The sequence below is a fragment of the Patagioenas fasciata genome, chromosome 1 (assembly GCF_037038585.1).
Source record: "Patagioenas fasciata isolate bPatFas1 chromosome 1, bPatFas1.hap1, whole genome shotgun sequence".
Lineage (NCBI taxonomy): Eukaryota > Metazoa > Chordata > Aves > Columbiformes > Columbidae > Patagioenas > Patagioenas fasciata.
In genome coordinates this window covers 176,894,376-176,914,245 of record NC_092520.1, presented here as the reverse complement: position 1 = coordinate 176,914,245, position 19,870 = coordinate 176,894,376, and the positions used below count along the sequence as shown (strand labels likewise).

The following is a 19,870-nucleotide window of genomic DNA, read 5'->3' as shown; positions in this document are numbered from 1 at the left end:
CTTTCTGTGGTTTTGTGAATCACACACTCTGCATTCACATCAGCTTGAAAGGGGACCGCTCCCCATGTGACATTTCCAAAAGAGGTCTTGGGGACCCAGCAGAGAAAGGTCCCCGTATCACTGAGAGTGTTATGCCTCCGGTATTCACGACCCAGGTTACTCACATAGCAGACCACATGACCTTATCTTCCTGGAAGAAAAGTCCGGTTATCACCAGATCTGATGCTGAGCACTTCCTGCCGTGGTGTGTCACACATTCACACCCAGCGTGCCTGTGAAGGCAGTGCTAACAGCTTGCCAGCTCGAAAGCTGTCAGCACTTTCACAAGGTGGGGAGAAGTACCCAGCCAGCAGGATGGTCCCTCGGGGCTTGCACCAGGATCACTTCCAACTCTGATTTCTGGTTTAGGTGGCTGAATCCCTTGGGGAAGGGAGAGGGAAGGAAGACTAAAGGTATATGGGTCTGAGCAAAGCTTTGTCTAGTCCCCTATTTAGGAAAGCTGTTAATTCCTTCCCCCAACCCCAAGGGACAGAAGAACACTATAGACTCCTTAATATTTATTTTATTCACAAAGAGGCAAAGTTTTTCTTTTCTAGTCATCTTAGCAGCAAGAATAATTGAGAAGCTTACGAAGGTCTACATTGGAACGGGATAACTATCAGTACAGCTAGAATCTTTGGCCCAGGTGACACAGCAAATTGCCCATCAAGGCCAAGGGATTCATTGTCTCTTTTTGAAGTCCATCTGGGAAGCTTCTCAAAGTACAGAAAACAGCTGAGCAAGCCTTGTACTTCCTTATCAGGGAAGCCATGAGGTCTTCTTCACCTGCTGTCTCCTGGACAGAACAGACAACAGAACAGTCCGTATCTTGATGCAGGTAGTGAAGAAGATGATGAGAGCAGAGGTATACCTCTCCCAGCCTCTCAGGTGCAGGCAGGCTCAACTCCTTGGAGTAGCTTTTCTGAGGTGAAATCCAAGCCAGTGGCTGAGCTGGGACTCATAATGACAATCATGCTGCACAATGCAAGGTCAGGCAACAGTATGGGACCAGGACAAAGGGGAAACTCCACAATTGTACAAGCAGAGGTAGGGAATAATTAGTTCTGGGTGATACAAGGGTGACGGAAGTACCAAGAAGTTTGAAATCCTTGACCTTTTTGATATAAAAATTCTGAGAATAAATATCTTTAGCACAGGGCTGGTATTTTCCTGCTGCTGAATAGTCCAGGAATATGGGAAGAAAGTGGACAGACAGTAGAGATGTTGAATGCAGGGATGGATATAACTAGAACAGTGTGTCTACCCTTGCCTTGCTACTTTTCTTCAGTGGTGTGCTGCTTTTTCTCAACGAAGATCAGCAAATGCAGAGGAAAAATTTAAAAAATCTGCCTTTGCTACTCTCATTCTTTGTGAGTGAATTGAGGTTTCTTTTCCAGCAAAGGTGCTGATTTGTGTGTTAGTTTTCTGGGCTCATTCACCACATCTTTGTTGCTAATTAGGTAACGGTTTCCCTTGAGCAATGGAAGGAATGGGCAGCACGGTTGCGATGTTTTCCACTAATACAGGATGTGGGATGAACTATTCTGCAATCAGCTTATCATAGTCAAATAACCGTGTTTTGCCAGCAGGGCAAGAGAGGCTTTCGATTTCATGAAAAATATTGCAGCAAGAATGGGAAAATGTGTATGTTCTTTTTACTGCCATCATCAGACCCGGGGTAAAGAAGGAGGGGGGAGGGGATTTCCCCAGTATTTTTAACCCAGTAATGGGGATTTCTTTTACACTGCCCTGCTTACACAGCTGACACAGTCGTGGCTCTGAGTTGACCTTAGAGATTTGTGTCTAAAACTGGACCGAGTAGCTCAGGAGGTAATCTGTGATTAAAACCTGAAGTGCAGACATCACATTAAAAATTAGACCTTTGGTCGGTCAGGAGATATCTTCACCCATTTCATCATCAGCCTCAGCACTGTGCTACTGTTCCTTGTATAAAATTTCATATCCACCTCTTCAGGTATTTCTCTCTCCCATTAGAGGGTCTTAGGCTGGGATGAGGTAAATGGACCATGTGCCTGCTCAGCCTCAAAACTAAGTGCTATTTTAGACCAAGATGCAGAGTGTGGATACGCTGGCACAGCCTTCTGCTGGGAGGTGGGAAGGAAGAAACAAGCTGGTGAAGTTTGGGATGGCACTTGAGCAGTGTGGGAAAGGGTTTTTATGCCATTATATCCAGTAATAGCTGAGAAACAGGTTCAGTTGTGAAAGTGAGTCCCTTGTTGGCCTGTATGCCTAAGAATCAGGCTTCTACATCTCCATGAGCTGTGTAGCCACCGAACAGCCTTAATGTGCCTTTATCATTCTCCATGTGTTGCTTCACTGTCCACTAGCCCAGTTCACCACAAAAAAAGTCCTCTAATTTCCAGTGGTCTATTTCACTAACACATTACCTTGAGAACTAATTCTACCTGTGTAGCCATCCATGAATTTATACCTTGTCCATCCTATCCCTTTACTTGTTTTGCAGCCCTGGAGTAACTTTGTTATCCAGATTAATTGAAGAACAGTCCCAACAGGTTTGATGCTGAAGTTACATTAATTTCTTGAATAGAAAAACTGTCCATCTAGCCTTCTGTGAAGAGAAGGCCTTTTCCACCTGTGGGTTTCCTCCAGGCAGATCCTAGACAGAGCAATGGCTGTACTGGCTTTGGAGGTCCCTCAGAGAAAGGTAGGCACCAGTGTTTGGGTCCTGGCTGGAGAAGGCTGTTCTGCACAAATCCTCATTCTGGGTTTGCCTTAGAGGGGGAGGCTGAGAGAAAGAGGAGGTAGCACGTGCTGCTGGTGTACAGAGGTTATTTGAAGGGCCTGCCTTTCCACTCCGCTCCATTATATCAATAGTATTGCTGTCATGAAGGTCTGGTGGGTCAGGAAAGTCAGTGTCCAGCTGGCATGGGGCCTCAGCAGGTTGTAAAGCTGCTTTGTCCATCACCTTCTCATCCTGTTTCAGAACCGGTGTTGATGAGGTGCTTTCCCTTGACTGGAGAGCCCCAGAAATAACCATGGCCCCTTGGGCTTCACCTTCTGTCTCTCCCATGAAGGAGCTGTTTTGGAAGCCTTGGGTCGCCTTGATACAGTGAAGGAAGTTGTGGGACAACACGGGCATGTCCTCTGCCAGTGTGCAGAGGTCTGGGGAGGGGAGAGCACGGTAAGACTCGCTGTCCTCACTGCTACTGCCCTCCTGGGTGAAAGGCTCATATGTGAAGTAGACCTGACAGGACTCGATCTCAAAGGAGCTGGGAAGGTGGAAGAAGAAGTAGCCTTGGTTGGTGAAGCAGCTGGATACTGAGTGCCCACTGGTTTCTAAGGGAGGATCAGGAGTCAGTGTTCCCTTGGAAAGTAGGAACTGGGATTCCTGGTCATTCTTCTGCATCACCTCCAGCATGGAGATCTCCGGGGTTGTGCTGTTCACACAGTAGGAAGATGTGGAGAATGGAGAGGAAAGCCATTTCTGATAGGGAAGAAACACAGGAGAGCGACTGTTACACCCAAAGTATAATACTCAGTGAAGAACCAAAGTTTTCCTCTCCCGAGTACCCACAGCAATCAAGTAACATTTTCTCTGTCCAAGCAAGAGCTGCCGGAGGTGGTGGGGAGGGAAATTCACATTCATGATGTCTCATCTGCAGGATTTTCAGAGACAGTTTATCTGTCACTTCAAAATCAAGACCAGATCTTGCAAGTCTATGTTTTGAGATTTCTGAAGGGGGGGATGAAGAATGAAAGATTAAAGTGATAGGAAGGAAAAAGATTGCAAGACCATAAGATGAAGTGAAGGTGGAAGAAAAAAAAGCAGAACTAGGACATGTCTCATGTGATCTATTCGTAGGTGCTCAACCAGTTCCTGACACATCTACATGGCTCTATGCAGATTTCTTATCTAAAGTGCTCTTCCAAGACCCTTGTGCCTAGTTTTCCACACTCACCACGAGTGACATCCTGTGGTGCATCATTATCCTTAAAAATAAACTGTTTTTGATAGCATCCAACTTCATTGCCTTCATGGCCTGTAAAGCCAATTCTTCTAGTTCTTTCTGCACGGAGGAAGTGTGGGTGCCAGCTGAACACCCCTGCCCCCTCCCTCCCCAGCCCTGTACTCTTCCCCTCTAGTTTAAGCTTGCTAGGGCTTTTTGCACTTAGGTTTTCCCAAAGCTTTGCTGTCCTCTGGAACCTCTGCTTTTTGTTTCCACCCTTCTTAAAGTGAGATGCCTCTTGGGATCACCTGCCAAAATGTCTCACATCTGACACATCCTTTAATACTGCACAGAATGGTAGTTGCCTACTTGCAGCTGCCCATACTCACAGAGAGATTATGGGAAAGGAGAAAGTGGTGGTGGAGAAAGAAGAGAAAAAAAAAAGACAACAGGAATGCAGAAAACAGCGAAGTGCCATCCAGTGTGAGGCCAGTTCATAGCAGGAGCCAAGGAAAGGCTCACAGCCAGGAGTTGGGGATCACAGCAGGAAAACTGGGGAAGAGCTGGGCAGCCTGGCGCAGTCAGGGAAGGATTGAAATGGTGTGCAACGGGATCTGAGAGGCCAAGCTCCCTCCTGCAGGTCTCTTGTTGTCTCTTAGGCTCCCTGTTAGGGGAGCAGGGTGATGAACTTTGCGTGATTTGCTGTTTCTCAGTTCTGTAGAGACACTTCAGTTGAGTGTCAGGTTTTAGAAGGTCAGAAAACAAACCTCAAGGGGAGAACCCAGAAGCTGGTGCTACAGGCACACTTGTTGTGTGTGCACATGTAGATCCGACAACAGAGTGTCTGTCTCGGGCATGTGCAGCTGGACCCTCCTTTCTGTCACTTCTCCCTCAGAATCCCTTGGCTCCATCCCAAGTCCCATACCTGAATGTCACCTCCGTGAACTGAAACGAGTGGGGGAAAGAACTTCTCAGGGTCTGGGATGTGAATCTTCAGGATCTTCTTAAACCTTGAGAAAAGAAAATGAGAAGGAAGAATGAAGCAGGGCCTGATTCTGACCAATCTGGTATTGCGGTGGTAGTAGGAGAGAGCAGCACAGCTCATGGCTACTACACTGATGTGAGAGATACGTGAAGTAAGAATAAGTCTGAGAGCTTGCCTTGCTTTTGAGCGGCCTAAAACACGGTAGCTGAAGGATGAGAGATATGGAGACCAGGCAGTTAAACCTGGCATTGGAAAATACATTCCCCTCAGCCTTTTCCCTGGGGAAGCACAACCAACCAACAGTACACTGTTTTCTTCCCTGCCTTGGCTGGTCACCTTGACCTCTCCACCTGCTCCCCTCCCCTCCTGCCCTGATGACAAGATAGGAAGGTCTCCCTTGTTTCCAAGTTCCAGCTGCTGTGAGTTGCCCCCTTTTTGCTTTGCTGTCACCAAAATGACTCAGAGGACCACATGGCCTGAATGGGACCATCGTTAGCAAAGCTGTGCCACAACTGTCCGTTCTGTTAGTAGAACACTGCATGGTATAGCTATTACAGGACACACTGCCTGTGCAATCCATCTGAGCATGCCTTGTGTTCACCCAGTGGCCTCTATTTTACTGGATCCAATGTGTTGTCATCCTGAGGCAGCATGAATTGATCTAATATGCTCCTCAGTCTCTCAGAGATGTCGGCTCTTTGCTGAAGCTTTGCTGTGAGATGCTCTAAGGAAAGACCTTCCTGACCTCTGGAGGCAATCCGTGTGCTCTCTGAAGCATCATTTGCTAGTTCTTGCATACAAACTACCTTACATCACTGCAGAAGATATTTTTATTCATGCATGTCTAATCCTGGCTTGGATCTTACCTCAGCATTATCCTCTATCCAGTTCTCCCAGGTTAATTATACTCTGTGGAGGAAGGAGGCACTTTTATTTCTCTCTGTGCCATACAGCTAACATTTCCTCACCTTTGTGGTATGACTCAAGGTAAAACACAGTGACTAGTGGCTTTCTCAGTATCCAGCTTCCCTCAACATGCTTCTCCTTCTGTTCTTATAGAGAAGCCGTCCCCACCTCTGCTGCCTCAACCCTGAGAACATTTCTCCCTGCTCTCTGCCATGAACATCAGCACCCTACTTCTCTGTCCCTGTCCTGAGGTGAGAAAACCTGAGGCCATTTCTAACCTCACCATGTTGACAGGTCACCCTCCGTATTATTCCATGGGGTAACCTTGTAATATACTTTCAGTCCCGAATAAAAGCAATGTCTTGCTAGAAACAAGGGTAAAAAGGTCTTTAAAGCATCATGTAGATGTTTACCAACATACTCCAGGACTGGACAGACCAGGGAGAGGAAGACTTGTACTCCTCGCTTGGGAGTTTTGTCTACAGACCAGAAGTCCCTATGTCTCGTCCAAGCTCTTGCTGGAGTGTTTGAGTATGTGAGAAGGTAGCAGTACCTAGGCTTGCTTGGTCCTCTCCACTGCAGAAGTGCTCAGCCCACTGACCTGATTTTTAAGAGGCAATTTTGTGCGTCCCTGCCAGGGAACAGCACTTTAACCCATGGGCAACAGAAGCGCTGAAGCATGTTTTTAATTTAGCCAGGGCACAGCACCAGATCACAGGAGTGTGGCACAATACAATGATGGTGCTGAAACCACATCATCTTGAGTGGTGATGTATCTCCCCAGACAAATGTCAGCCTCAAAAGGTTGGGATGTAAACCATATTTTAAAGTCACTCCCTATCCTGAGTAATGCCAAGTAAAAAATAATCCTGGTTTTGAGAAGACACAAGATACAGAAGAGGAACAGAGAGGAAAACTTGGTTCTCATTTACCATTTCAGGGTCCGTAGGTTAATAAGGAAAGCAGTCCCAATGATCACGAAGATGCAAGTGCTCACTATAAGAGCTGGCAAGACCGGCCGGGATGTTTCTACAAGATGAGAGAGAACAAGAGAGTTGCTGTAAATATTTAGCCAGAATTCTGGAGGTAGGACCTGCATCCATTCTATGCCTGTTCAAGCTCATCAAAGTGGTCCTTTTTTATAATAATGTGTAATATAAAATCTCATATAAAATTATAATATACAAGTCAGATAAATGAGTTCTGCTGTGTTGTGTAGGATGCCTTTGAGCTGGGATGGGTTTCAGAGTCTACTCAGCATGGCTTAGAAAATATGTGCTGAGCAGTTTGAAATCCCTGTTCATAACAGCACCACAGCTGGGGATTTCCACAGACAAGGTGCCACAGTATACTGGTTGAAGTGTCCATCAACCTGTCTGTTTTGTTGCAAAGGAATGCTGGGAGTCCTAAAATCAACATGGTACTTGAAACACCATTATCAGTCAGTGGTGGAAATAGAGTAATGGGGTTCATGGGTCTTTGAGAAGGCAGGAGGACCAAGCATGGAGAAGGTTAGAGGTCAGGGAGCTGACTTATTTATTTGAAGACATGTAGGAAAGCTTTAGGAGGCTAGGAATGTTGCAGCTTTCCACTACATAATGATTTTGGTACTTGGACTGTAGGGTTAGGAGAAAGAGACTGAGTTCCCACATTGCCAGAGCTGCCAGCACTCCTTAGGCTTGCCTGGCATTATCTTATACTTTTCTTTTCACACACATCTCCCCAATGAACTTTTGCTTGGTTTTACTATTCTGGTGCCTGTCTCCTCTAACTGCCACTCACATTTCCCTCCATCCCTACTACCCCTTGGTTGGGGCCTGCAGAGCTCCTCTGGGGTAGTTGTGAGGGAGCAGAGAAAAATAAAATAAGGAGGAGACGTTTTTAGGACATTCTTTTCTTTGCCTGTCCTTGACATGCTACTCAGATCACTTTGTCTCCTCTGCCTCTGGTACCCTGGTTATCTTTGGGTCTTGGTTGCTATGACAACTGGTTGCGGCTGTATCCTATTCATTGACATCACACACTGTCAAAATTTGATCGCCACAGCAACACAGCGCCCTTTCTAAACATAGCTTCTCTGTTTATACCAGCACCAGGCACAACACGAGGGGGTGGGGGCTGAGCAGGGGCAGAGTGGGGGCGCGATTAGAAGGAATAACCTCTATCTGCTTATTTTTCAGAAAAGAAATGACAGAGACCACAGCCAGTGACTCACCAAAGAGACTTGCTTAGGGCACTGTCTTTCAAGGCTGGAGGTGTCCTCCATGCTGTCATTCATGGAAATGACTGATGCAAGTCTCAGCAGATGTTTTTGGAAGGGACTTACATGCAGTAAGTCTCTTTCATTCTCTGTGAGATTTTGCTTCCTAGGCTCAGGTCTCCTTTTCTTCAAGAGCTGAGTGCTCTCTTTCACTGCATTTCAGTGATCAATGGCTCCAATGAAGTGGGTCATTTTAGAAAGCTGGATTTATGTTCATAGGTCACAGAAGCACCAGGGAAAATGCCAGTCCTGGCCACTGCTTCTGCAGGTCAGACATCTGGCCTTACTGCTCTGGGCAAGCAGTCCCTGATTTATGTCTTGTGGATTTTGACTGTCTTCTGGAAGTCAGAGGGGCTCTATTGGGGTCAGGGGGTCTTTGCCCTTAAGCCCTGTTGAGCCAGTCTGACCTAACAGATTAGGAGAGACAGATAGTTTCTGACCTTTCTATTGCTCTTTGATTAACACAATCCTCCCTATCCATCTTCATCCAGCTTCTCAGTCAGTTTGGCCCTTCTACTTTGTTTCCCCTGCATCCCCTTTTTCCCCTCCAAGCCAGACTGCCTGACTCTGATCCTTACGGTCAGCATGTGTCCTCCACAGTATCGTCTCGCTCCAGTCGCTCCACACGCCTTTGGAGGTACTTGAGGCACCTGGCCTTGCACGGACAGCTGCCTCATATTTCAGGTCAGGGGAGAGGCTCTCAAACACCACCCACATCTGGTCCTGCACAATGGTGAAGTTCCTGGCATCCTGCGAGTATGGTAAAATTAGAGCATCATCAACACCCTGGTTTACAGCCTCATGTACTCATGCTGCCATCCAGCGGGACCTGGACAGGCTGGAGATTTGGGTGGGGAATAACCTGATGAAATTTTACTAGGGAAAGTGTAGAGCCCTGCATCTGGGCAGGAACAACCCCAGGTTCCAGTATAGGTTGGGAAATTACATATTAGAGAGCAGTGCAGGGGAAAGGGACCTGGGGGTCCTGGTGGACAACAGGATGACCATGAGCCAGCACTGTGCCCTTGTGGCCAGGAAGGCCAATGGCATCCTGGGGTGTATTACAAGTGGGGTGGTCAGTAGATCGAGAGAGGTCCTCCTTCCCCTCTACTCCGCCCTGGTGAGACCCCATCTGGAATATTGTGTCCAGTTCTGGGCCCCTCAGTTCAAGAAGGACAGGGAACTGCTGGAGAGGGTCCAGCGTAGGGCAACAAAGATGATTACAGGAGTGGAGCACCTCCCTTATGAAGAAAGGCTGAGGGAGCTGGGTCTCTTTAGTTTGGAGAAGAGGAGACTGAGGGGTGACCTTATTAACGTTTATAAATATGTAAAGGGTGAGTGCCATGAGGATGGAGCCAGGCTCTTCTCAGTGGCAAACAATGATAGGGCAAGCAGTAATGGGACCAAGCTGGAGCACAAGAGGTTCCACTTAAATTTGAGAAAAAACTTCTTCTCAGTGAGGGTGACAAAGTACTGGAACAGACTGCTCAGGGAGGTTGTGGAGTCTCCTTCCCTGGAGACATTCAGAGCCTGCCTGGACATGTTCCTGTGCGACCTCACCTAGGCATTCCTGCTCCAGCAGGGGGATTGGACTAGATGATCTTTCGAGGTCCCTTCCAATCCCAAACATACTGTGATACTGTGATACTGTGATCTTTTCCAAGGCCCTCAGAGAGGACCTGTCTCAGATCCCTGCACCTTGTGCACTGCTTGTTCACTCTGGAGAACAAGTCTTCTTCGCTTTGCTTTTTTCATCTGTTTCAGGTCTGTCCTGGACCTATCTGTATGTCTGAGACAGCACTAAGTAAAACAGGATTCCTGTCTGCCTCCATGTCATCACCAAACACTGGCAACAGGTGACACAGATAAGAGGGCAGGAGGTGTCATCTGCTCTCCAGCTTCACCAAAACTGGCTTTGGCCTGAGGGGAGGCCCAGGAACAAGCACTGGGTGATGTAAAGAAAACAAAGATTCATATGGTAACAGGTCCAAGTGCCCCACTCCATACTCACCTCCCAGGACTGACTCGTGGTTCGGTACCGCACTTGATATTCCCGCTCCCCATCCAAATAGTGGGAGGAAATATTCAGGCTCCATGTTAAGTTGTAGGTGTTCTCAGTTTTTCTAACCAGCTGAAGATTTCCTGGAGGCCTCAGCTTTACTGGAAAGAGAGAAGGAGCAGGGCTGATGCCGCTGCATTCTCTGTCCGCGACAGGGCTCCACTGCAAACCCCATTGCAGCAGGGCTGGTGTCTCAACTGTGCTCGCAGACTCCAGCCAGCCACAGCCACGTGAGATGGTTAGTGAGTTCTCCTCTCTCTGTTCCTTCTTCTTCCCCACTGTCGCTACAGGCAAAAGGCCTGTTGTCTCTGGACTAGGTTAAAGGCAGCTCCTCCTGTGAGGCTATGAGAGTGGCCCTTGCAGTCAGTGCAATCAATCCCACATGGCCACGCATTCTGTCTCATAGGAGTGACCCACAGAGCAGTTGTGCAGACAGGAATGGAGCGTGGTTGGGGTGACAGCTGCTTTCCAGCTGCAGCCACAGAGGATGGAGTTACACAGACTGTCTGGGCTGACCCTTCCCAAACCCTGACTCCAGCCATGCCTTCCTATGCCTCACCTTCCAGCAGCCCTGTTGGACCTCTCCTTGAGCAAGGCACACTCAGCCATCCAGCAAAAAAAAAATAAAATTACTGAAGCAGATGTTTTTCTTCTGGTTTAGTGAATTGAATCCTTTCAGCAAAGACTGATGCATGGCAAAGCTGGCTTAAAGGAGGGTAGTAGCACATAACTGGTAAGAAGACCAAGGGAAGAGCAGTAAGACTTTCCTTCCTTGTTGCAGCATGCATTTTTCAGGAGGTCACCTGAGATGTCATTGCCAGTTTGAAGCCAGAACTCCTAGTGCAAAGCGCTCTCATTCAACAGTATCCCAGACACAGGACAGGGCACAAAGTGGCTGGCATGACATTGCACATTGGAGGTGCAAGTGGTTCATCTGTGCTGGGTATAGCAGGCAACAAGGAAAAGAGACAAGTCTAAAATCAGCTATGGGTGTTGCATAGAGGTGGATGGGGAAGAGAAATTAGCTATTGTGGGGAAACTTCAGAGACTAAAAGACAGATGAGTACTCACTATTTGCAAGTGGACTGAAATCTTCTATTTGCACAGGTATAGATGTATTTTCTCCAATCTGGCAATGGACAGACATGGCAAGACGGTCTGCAGTGGTGAAGCATTGAGTCTGAAAGGAAAATTTACCATTCGTAACACTGAAGCCTCATTAATGAGCATTTGTATTTCTAAGCATTGCCTATGTATAAGAGGTTTAGGAATACTTGACAATAAGTATGGATTATATCTGTGGCTGAAAGGCATAAGCCTCAGTGGTCAGTGCATAACCAAAGATTTATACTTGATGTAGCTGGATTTTTTCTGTTCATTGGTGAGAAGGGCACAAAATATTGCGACATGCTAGCTTGCTAGGCTTGCTGTATGTGCTAAGTAGGAAGAAAAATTACTTTCTGTGAGTGACATTTATTGGGAAAAAAATTTTTTACTAAAAAATTCTGTGTTCATTGGTAAGATTGAGCCAAGATTAGTATTAAATATTACTCTTGAAATGCAATGATACTAAAGGGCCACATGCATCATGTAGTATTAAATGAACAAATGGAAATTAACTTGATTAGAAAGAGAAGATTTTTGAACTAGCAACTAGCACATAATGTACAAATGTAGAACAGTTTGTCATTAGAACTGGTTGTGACTATCAATATCAGAATTAGCTCATATTTGGGTAATTTTTTTTCTGAAAACACAAGGGTACAGTAATCCTGGATATCACTGAAGGAAGTACATATGAGTCTAAAAAAGACTGGTTTAAATAAAGAATAACAGCCAGAAGATTTGCGTCACCATTAGCTCTAGTGATGTACTGCTGTTGCACCTTGTATTTGACACATCTAATCAGACTTTACTGTAGTTAATGATCTGTAAGATGGTACTGACCTCTTCAAGAAAAATGCGGTCAAGAGGTGACCTCAGAGCTGGTGGTGATGTCCATCCCTCCTCAGAGGGATTAGGGCCAAACCCAGGTAACTGAGACATGAGAAACTGTACGTGATCTGTCTGTCTCGCGTCTCTTCTGCATGTATCAGGACAGCATGGCCCAGCTCACAATGAAGCCAGTCCTTCCTGCAGCCAAACCCATAGGGACTGTGCATATCAGCAACACACAACAGCAAGCCAAGCACCAGAACTGGAGTCAGGGATTAGGTTTGGGTTTTTTATACCACTTCTGTGTGTGACACTGTTTATACACCCAAAATCCACATAGAAATCCTTTCCACCTTGTCATTTGCCAGGACATCCAGATGAATTACTCACATTACTGTTTTTGCTGAAGGTCTTGATGCACCTCCTCAGTCCTGTCATGTGTTCTGCCTTGGGTAATTCACAGTGCTCCTTGAATTTTTCAGGTAAGGGAAATGACCTGGGGTTTAAGCAGGAGAACTCAAGTGAGCCAAGCAGGCTGTTTTGTATTTATGTAATGCTAAAGGCCTTTCAAGCATTTTGCATCCTACCATATTTGCTGAACAGGTTACAGGAAGGATGTAATTCTACTTTCTCTCCCCACTGCATCACTCATCCAAATTTTATGTGCTGGCACATGGAGAGTCAATGCATCCCAATTATTTCAAGCCAAAGACAACAGCAGGTTTCCAGTTTCCAAGTCTTCACAGAAACCTCTGGCTACCTGCTCTGCTTCCTGTTGATACCAGAGGGCACGCGGAACCCAAACACACCTGCTGCCCACAACTGCACCAGCGTGGCCCTGGAAGACAGGTATCTGTTTCAGCCTCTCTAGAGTTCACAGGTCTCCTTCAAGTCACTGGCAGTCCTGTCGGATCTCAGATACCAACTGAGATACCAATTTGTCTGAACCAGGTCACACCCCAGTCAGCCAGGTCTGTACGTCACACTTGGCAGTGCTATGCCATGACCTCTTTTCTGCTCTGACAAGCGTGGCTGGGTGGCCTGAGCTGAGCTATGGCATAGGGATTGACAGGGCAGAGAATATCCGGTGGGTTGCAGCTGAGGGGTTATCAGACTGAGATGCCTGCTCCATCTGTAAGGTCAGATCAAGCCCAGGAGTTGCTGACTGTGAGGAGAGGTGATGTCCTACGGCTGTGGTCAAGCAATGGTACATTCCAAATCGAGCTCAAATTCCATCCCCCTTCTCTGTGATTCACACTCATGGAGCAACATAAATGTTTTGGCTTTCTAGGTCCATTCACCAGACCCCAGAATATATTTTCCCTTGTCCCCTCATTGGAACTGTCTCTATGACAGTCACAAACAATGCACCCACTTCAAGAATCACACTGAGCTCTCCTTATGATGAGAACCCAGGGAAGCCATGGGGTAAGCTGGTAAGTCTCTTGAGTGGAGATGTTATACTTGGAGATCACAGAGACTCAGTCAGCCGCCACTGCGGTACTGGCCACACACCAACCCCTCTGCTGGGAGATGTGTGGGAGAGTAAGCCATCATGAACTGGGAGAAATGAAAGAGCCAAGGGAGGTAAGGGGAGCAATATTTTCATTTATTGTTACTCAGGGTTCAACATCCCAGTTCATACTGACAATGGCAAATGGCCCCTGCACAACTTTAATTCAAACCTCCTCTGCCACCATCTCTATATATCCTCATTTTCCATTGAAAATGCATTTCTCTCTAGAGAGTGGCTACCAAGGAAGAGGAATTTTTTCTAAAATGAAGCACAGAAAGAACCATGGAGCTGAAAGATGGGCTATGCTAAACAGTTTGGGATTGTGAGATGACAAACACTGAGCCATGCCCACCACCGCAGCCAACACAGGGTTAGAGACTGAGTTCAAGACAAAGCACCTCAGCTATGTGACTCCACTACACTTGGCCTGGGGAGGCGGAACTTACATTTTTGTTAAGTACTAAACTTTCCAGGACACTTTTCATTCTAAACATTGGCTTTACTCAGCCTCTCCAGTCACTCACCTGTCACAAAAAGCTAACTTGGATAGAATCTCCAGCTGGCATGGTGCTTCAACCAGGTCCCTGCCTGGGTTCCAGTCACAGAAGAGAGCTGCCCGTGAGTCATACCAACAGGTTAGGCTGGAGGCACCTGCTGGCAGAGAAGTGATCGACGGCAATGTGGCTGAATTAGCAATGATGTTTGGCATTAACCATCACCCCAGATAGTTCTGCCTCATCCCAAAATACAGACTGTCTCCTCTGCTGGATAACTGTCTCCAGGTAACAAAGGCAGAGCCACTCACTTTGCAATGTCCTTGAAGGTTATGTTCTCATAAGAAACTTGTAACTATTGCAACACACTCTGGCTGTATGTTACAAAACAAGCATTGCGTAGCAACACACCATGGCGAACAAGCTCCTCTGGTTGATCCGTCTCCCTGTTTGCCTATCTGCCACGGGTTAAGGGAATCACTTCCTACCTTGTGCCGAGTCTGATGCCCATGAGAGACGCGTGAGCTTCAACAGCCAGAGATGACACAGAAGCAGCAAAGAGGGCTTCATCTGTACTGGTGACACACTGAAAGAGAGAAGACGCCCCCCCAATATAGCTCAGCAATGCAAATTAGGAAGATGTCATCTCACAGGAGGCATCCACTGTCCCAAGGCAGAACTCGAAGCCAGTGCCAATCTTCCAGGCTCAAACTCATACCCTTTCCACTCCAGATTCTGTGCTCTTCCCTCAGCACCTCATCGTTTTCCTGCCTTGGGTGCTTTTGCTCAGCACTGAAACTTCTTGTAGTGCAACACAGGTGGGCTGTTTGCAGGAGTAAAGCCTTCTGGGAACGTGTGTGTCTGTGCAACCGTCCACTTGTATTGTTTCAGGCTGCTTGCTGACTCAGGTAGAGAGTACTGCCTTGGTTGCGCACGGCTTGTGTCTTGAAGAGCTTCTTTTTTTGGTAAGCCCAAGGGCTGAAATAACTAGGTGCTTGCTGAGTAAGAGGGGTCCCTGGCTGCAAATGACAAAAGTTAGTTGCAGAACTTGTGGCTTAAGAGGTAGATTTTGAATAGCTTGTTTGGGACAGGGACGGAAATCAGGCAGAAGAAGGACTTTACCAAGTTCTGGAAAGTCAAGGTTTTATCGTATCAGAAAATATTACGTAGTCATGCATAAACCATGCACCATCCTCACCATGTAGACCCTGCACTTCCTTGGAAGGAGCAGCGCTTTTAGGAGTAGCAGAAAATTTGGGCTTTGTAATTAGGAAACTTTGCAGCACTGCTCATCTACTTGTGGCACCCAAGGAGACTCCTTGTCTTACAAATCCACGTTCCATATTAGACAGACTGGGCTTACGGGCTTCTCATCCAAGCGTCCCACTCTCCCCATACACCTGGAAATCCAGAGCTCAAGATCTGCCTCTACCCACAGAAGAAGTGATCACCCTCAGCTCTCAGCAAGCCTGGAGCCCAGGCAGAGCTGGGCAAAACAAGACATAGTCCCGCTGTAGCCTGCTGGGACTGCCAGGGCAGCGGGAAGAGAGGGTTTATAAAGGGCTGGCATGAGGCATAACATCGATTCCCGTTGCGATAAAAGATTAGGTTCAGAGGAAGAAAAACATGACGACAATGATTAACAGACAAAGGAGAGAGAAAGAGAGAGAAAGCAAGCAGGCGGTGTGGTTGTGAGATGTGGAGTATGATTTGAGAGGACTGTGGAGAGACAGAGAGATAAATAAGTGCTCAACCCTCCCCAACATCGAGATTCAGTTTGTCAGACCGAAACTCCTTCCAAGACGCTTTTCAGATCAGCCACCCCTGTGTGGGAGAGAACTGGCATCACCCCCTTTACCTTCCAGCTCCAGGAACCCGGCAGTCCAGACGCGGGGAGTCCCCAGAGACCGGGTTGCAGGGCTGGATGGATGCAGGTGCTGGACGTCAAACTGTGAAGGGAACGGGTAGGGAGGAAAGGGAGAGGGATGGAGGGGGATATCCTAGCTCAGTGCATGTCCAGATGTCAGCCAGCACTGCTGGAATGAGAGGAGAGGTGCCTCCAGCCCAGAAGTTCTGCTGCAGGACTGTTCTTCTCATACGTGCACAGTCTCTCCGTCTTCTCGTCTCACCTTTTCACAGGAAGCTGCTGCTTGCTTGCCTTGTCAGACTGAGACAAGGCCCTGAAGTATCGAAAAGGATAGTGAGGCCGAGAATAAAAAGCCCCAAACCACGTCCTACTTCCTGCTGGTAAAGCAATAGGTGCAGAAACAAGGGTGGAGGGATCAGGTGTTAGCTTGCTGTGCTCAGATATACTGGGACCAGTTTATAACTATTGCTGGGAAGCAAAAGAGACAGAGAGAGAAGGACCTGTCCTCTTGGGACACTGGCAAGAGATCCATCATTTCCTCTTTCAGACACCCAAACACATCACTCATATCGCTCTCAGGGTCTGCGCACGTGCACCGATCACTTTGAAACCGGGGATAGGAGTCAATCGGCAGTAGAAATGCCGTGGACTACTTTGTGAAAAATTACTTGAGTCACCGATCTAAGCAACACCAGAACAAAACCAGCCTCTCCACCAGTGCCCCAGTTTCAGAGGACCCATCCTGGGTCAGAGTGGGAGTGGAACGAGGGCAGTCCTGAATGTGAGCAAGCTTGAGGCACAGCCCTCACGCTTGCAGATGGTGTGACACCATAGGAACACCCATCCCACGGCCTCCCTACCCAGCTTAGCACCCCACTCACTCCACAGAAGGAAGAATCATCCCCTCTGACCTGAGCCTTGCAGCTGGTCCAGACAGATAACACTGCCCCGCAGTACCTGCAATAACTGCTTGGCATGGCTTGTCCATTCGATAGGCCAGACAGGGATCTGAAAACTATGTCCACCTTCTTCCAAAGCTTCATGTGCCCTTACCTTCACAGACAGATAAGGCCTCAGGGGCCCTGCAGGGCATGTTTAGTTTTAGAAGATCCTTTTGCCACAGGCAGATAACTTCCCCAGCACACTTTGTCTTCACATCCCAAGCCAAGACAGACACAACTGCAAATCCGCAGTGTGATGGCATACACATGCACATGTCTCACCACACACCTCTCTTTTTCCATACACAAATATAATTCTCTGAAGTGCAGCATATCATATTTCCTGTCTGGTCGGGGCTGCACAAAGATGGCCACTAATGTGGGGCCAGATGATGAGAATCTGCTTTTATACACACGCACCGATCACCACGCTCTGCACTTCTTACCTTTCTCTCCTGGAGCAGCTCAAGGCCAAGCTCAGGTCCGGCAAGCACATTTTTCTGACAAAAAGTTTCCAGAGGCTAATCCCAAGTCTCCAGGCAGTTCCTTTTTGAAGACTATACAAACCTGGAGGATTAAGCCTTCTTTAGCAAAAGGCATCTTGGTTTCAGGTAGTGGAAAACATGTGTAGGAGGAGGATGAGTTTTTAGTCACAGGCAGCAGAGCCTGGAGACTGGATCTCAGAAGATATTAGACTTCAAAGAGAAAGAGTGTTGGACTGTTGGACCAAAACAGTGATTTGGTGGCATGGGTAGAGCCATTCTGAAGCAGTTTGTAACAGTGGATTCCCATGGCCATTTCTGAGAGAACATTGCAGTTCAAACTCCACTCAGGCATCAAGCGCTCAGCCAGCAGTCTGGCAGTACCTTCTTCTTTACCATGCATGACACGGATCAAGAGTGTGAGAGGTGCCATTTGGATGTTCTTGCCAGTCATCTGAAGGCTCCTGTTATGCCCACCGTTTGTGAGGGCAACTGGGGAACCTAGCCAGCCAGCCTCTGTTGAAGAGCAGCAGGGGAGAGGATGGGCTGCATGCTTTCCTGTTCTGCAGCCACTGACTGTGGTAGCTGCAGCTTGGAGGCTCCCACCAGGGTGGACCTGCAATGGCATGTACCTTCAAGGCACAGCCCACCTTTCTCAGGAGCTCCTAAAATGAATGCAGCATACTCAGGCACAGAAGTCCTCAGCTGAAGCAATGAAGTGCTCTGTGAGTAACTTCTTGGTATTATCAGCTCCGTGGCTGCAAGGCAGTTTTTATGTTAACCATAATTTTTCATGTTCGTCCTTCAAACTGAGAAATATGCACCTTCCTTCAGACCAAAGATCACTTTGGGAAAGAAAGAACACAAAGCATCCATTTATTGTTCAGCTTATCACAGGGGAAAGAAAATGCACCAACTCCTTTTTTTCCTTTCTTTCTTTCTTTCTTTCTTTTTTTTTTTTTTTTTTTTTTAATGTAGTAAGAATGAGATGAGTTGCACACTGTGGTACCCGAAATAGTGGAAGAGGAAAAATTAACATGTAGTTAGTCCCCGGAGAAGATGAGCAGCTGCTACAGTTGAAAACAAGGACTTATCTGGTCAGCCAGTTCACTGGATACATCATTTTCTAGAACTGGGTCTCTGTGATAGATTTTCATATAGATTTTTTTGATACCTGGTAAGGACTGGTGTCATATTGAAGACTTTCCCAATGAAGGTCCTAGCAGAGAGACAGCTCTCAGAGAGACACCCACCTTTGCTTAACTTTAGCAAGGGACATACATCTTTGTCAAGTGTGACTGGAATTGACTTACTTTTCAAAAATTGTGGAGGGAGAGGTAACGGTCTGACAGATCAGCCAACAGATGGTCAAATACCGATGCATGGAGACACAGACTGCCTCGGCATGTTTAATTTCCATTGGAAACACAGTTCAAATGTGCTAAAACCAGCAACTGCATGGCATTAGTAAGAAAGTGTTTCCTATGTAGACACAATGCCATGATTGTGTTCAGACTCCATCTGATACAGGTAAATACACTTTCTGTCAGCACAGTGTACTGACTCAATTGCCCAGGATGTTGTGCTACTGACAAATTGGCACTTTCAACCTCCTTTATACCAAAATTGTTGGGAATGGTGCCATTTGTAATGTGAGAAGCCAAACAAAACCACATTGTCAGCAACACATGTGAGGTGTTCTTGTGATTACCTTCCTGTCCCCATAATGGTGACTGAGATGGGTGAACTCAGTCGTTAGCAATGTTGTTCAGTGTTAAAGCAGCAGGTAAAAGTGTGATGTTGGAGTGGTGCTGGTTAAAGGTGTTGTTTTGGTCAGACTGGTGTTTTAGAAGTAATGTAAGTTTTAAAAATCCTCTCATTTCGGGCAGGTGCTTATGTCCAGGCTCATCTTTCCCCCCTCCCCGCACTCTGTTTCCAGCAGAGAAGAGCAGTGCTGCCAAAACTTCTCATTTTCAATTGCATGTCCTCTGAGAGTCTCCGCAGAACAGCAGAGGTGAACAGGAGAACAGAGAATGTGAAGAACTGTGAAGGGCAAAAGTCTTGTGTGGTGTCAAATTATCCCATGATTCATCAACTCATTAGCTGTCGTTAGGCTGGACACATCCCTTCCCTTTCCTGGACTGGAGTCCCAGGCTAACTGGGATGCCTTGCCTGCGGTTTACAAACGTCCCAGCTCACCAGGGGTGAACCCAGTGGAGGGCTCAGTAGATCCATCTCCGTGTCTTGTCCTCATGGGACTCTGAGTCCAGCAACATGAAGGCTGCAGAGCCAGCAGGAGGTGAGGGGATGAGTGCAGAGATGCCCTGATGGCCACCCAAGTTCGCTTCCTGACAGGATACACTCTGAAGATCTCTAGACGCTCTGTAGGTTATTTTTGGTACTTTCCAAATAATGTTATTTCAGCTATAACCTTTACATTGAATTTCCTGCCATTCG

At 47.1% G+C, this 19,870-nt stretch overlaps 1 protein-coding gene across 1 annotated transcript; it reads right to left on the bottom strand.

Annotated features, from left to right (window-relative positions):
- Positions 1-592: 592 nt before the first annotated feature.
- On the bottom strand, positions 593-17,131 carry IL2RB (interleukin 2 receptor subunit beta). The gene is made up of 10 exons (XM_065847916.2): positions 15,982-17,131; positions 14,612-14,709; positions 14,154-14,280; positions 12,504-12,609; positions 11,250-11,358; positions 10,131-10,279; positions 8,698-8,869; positions 6,792-6,888; positions 4,894-4,978; positions 593-3,505 (listed from the first exon to the last, which is right to left on the bottom strand). Exons 2-10 carry the CDS (start codon positions 14,691-14,693, stop codon positions 2,678-2,680), a joined length of 1,755 nt encoding a protein of 584 aa, XP_065703988.1. The 5' UTR covers positions 14,694-14,709; positions 15,982-17,131; the 3' UTR covers positions 593-2,677.
- Positions 17,132-19,870: the final 2,739 nt, after the last annotated feature.

Excerpts from the sequence above, each read along its gene's own strand:
- IL2RB (XM_065847916.2), bottom strand. The coding sequence starts at position 14,693 with ATGAAGCCCTCTTTGCTGCTTCTGTGTCATCTCTGGCTGTTGAAGCTC. Across the intron at positions 4,979-6,791 it reads AACCTACGGACCCTGAAATG|GTTTAAGAAGATCCTGAAGA; the intron begins GTAAATGAGAAC and ends TCTTTTCTCAAG. Across the intron at positions 3,506-4,893 it reads TTCACGGAGGTGACATTCAG|AAATGGCTTTCCTCTCCATT; the intron begins GTATGGGACTTG and ends CTTCCCTATCAG.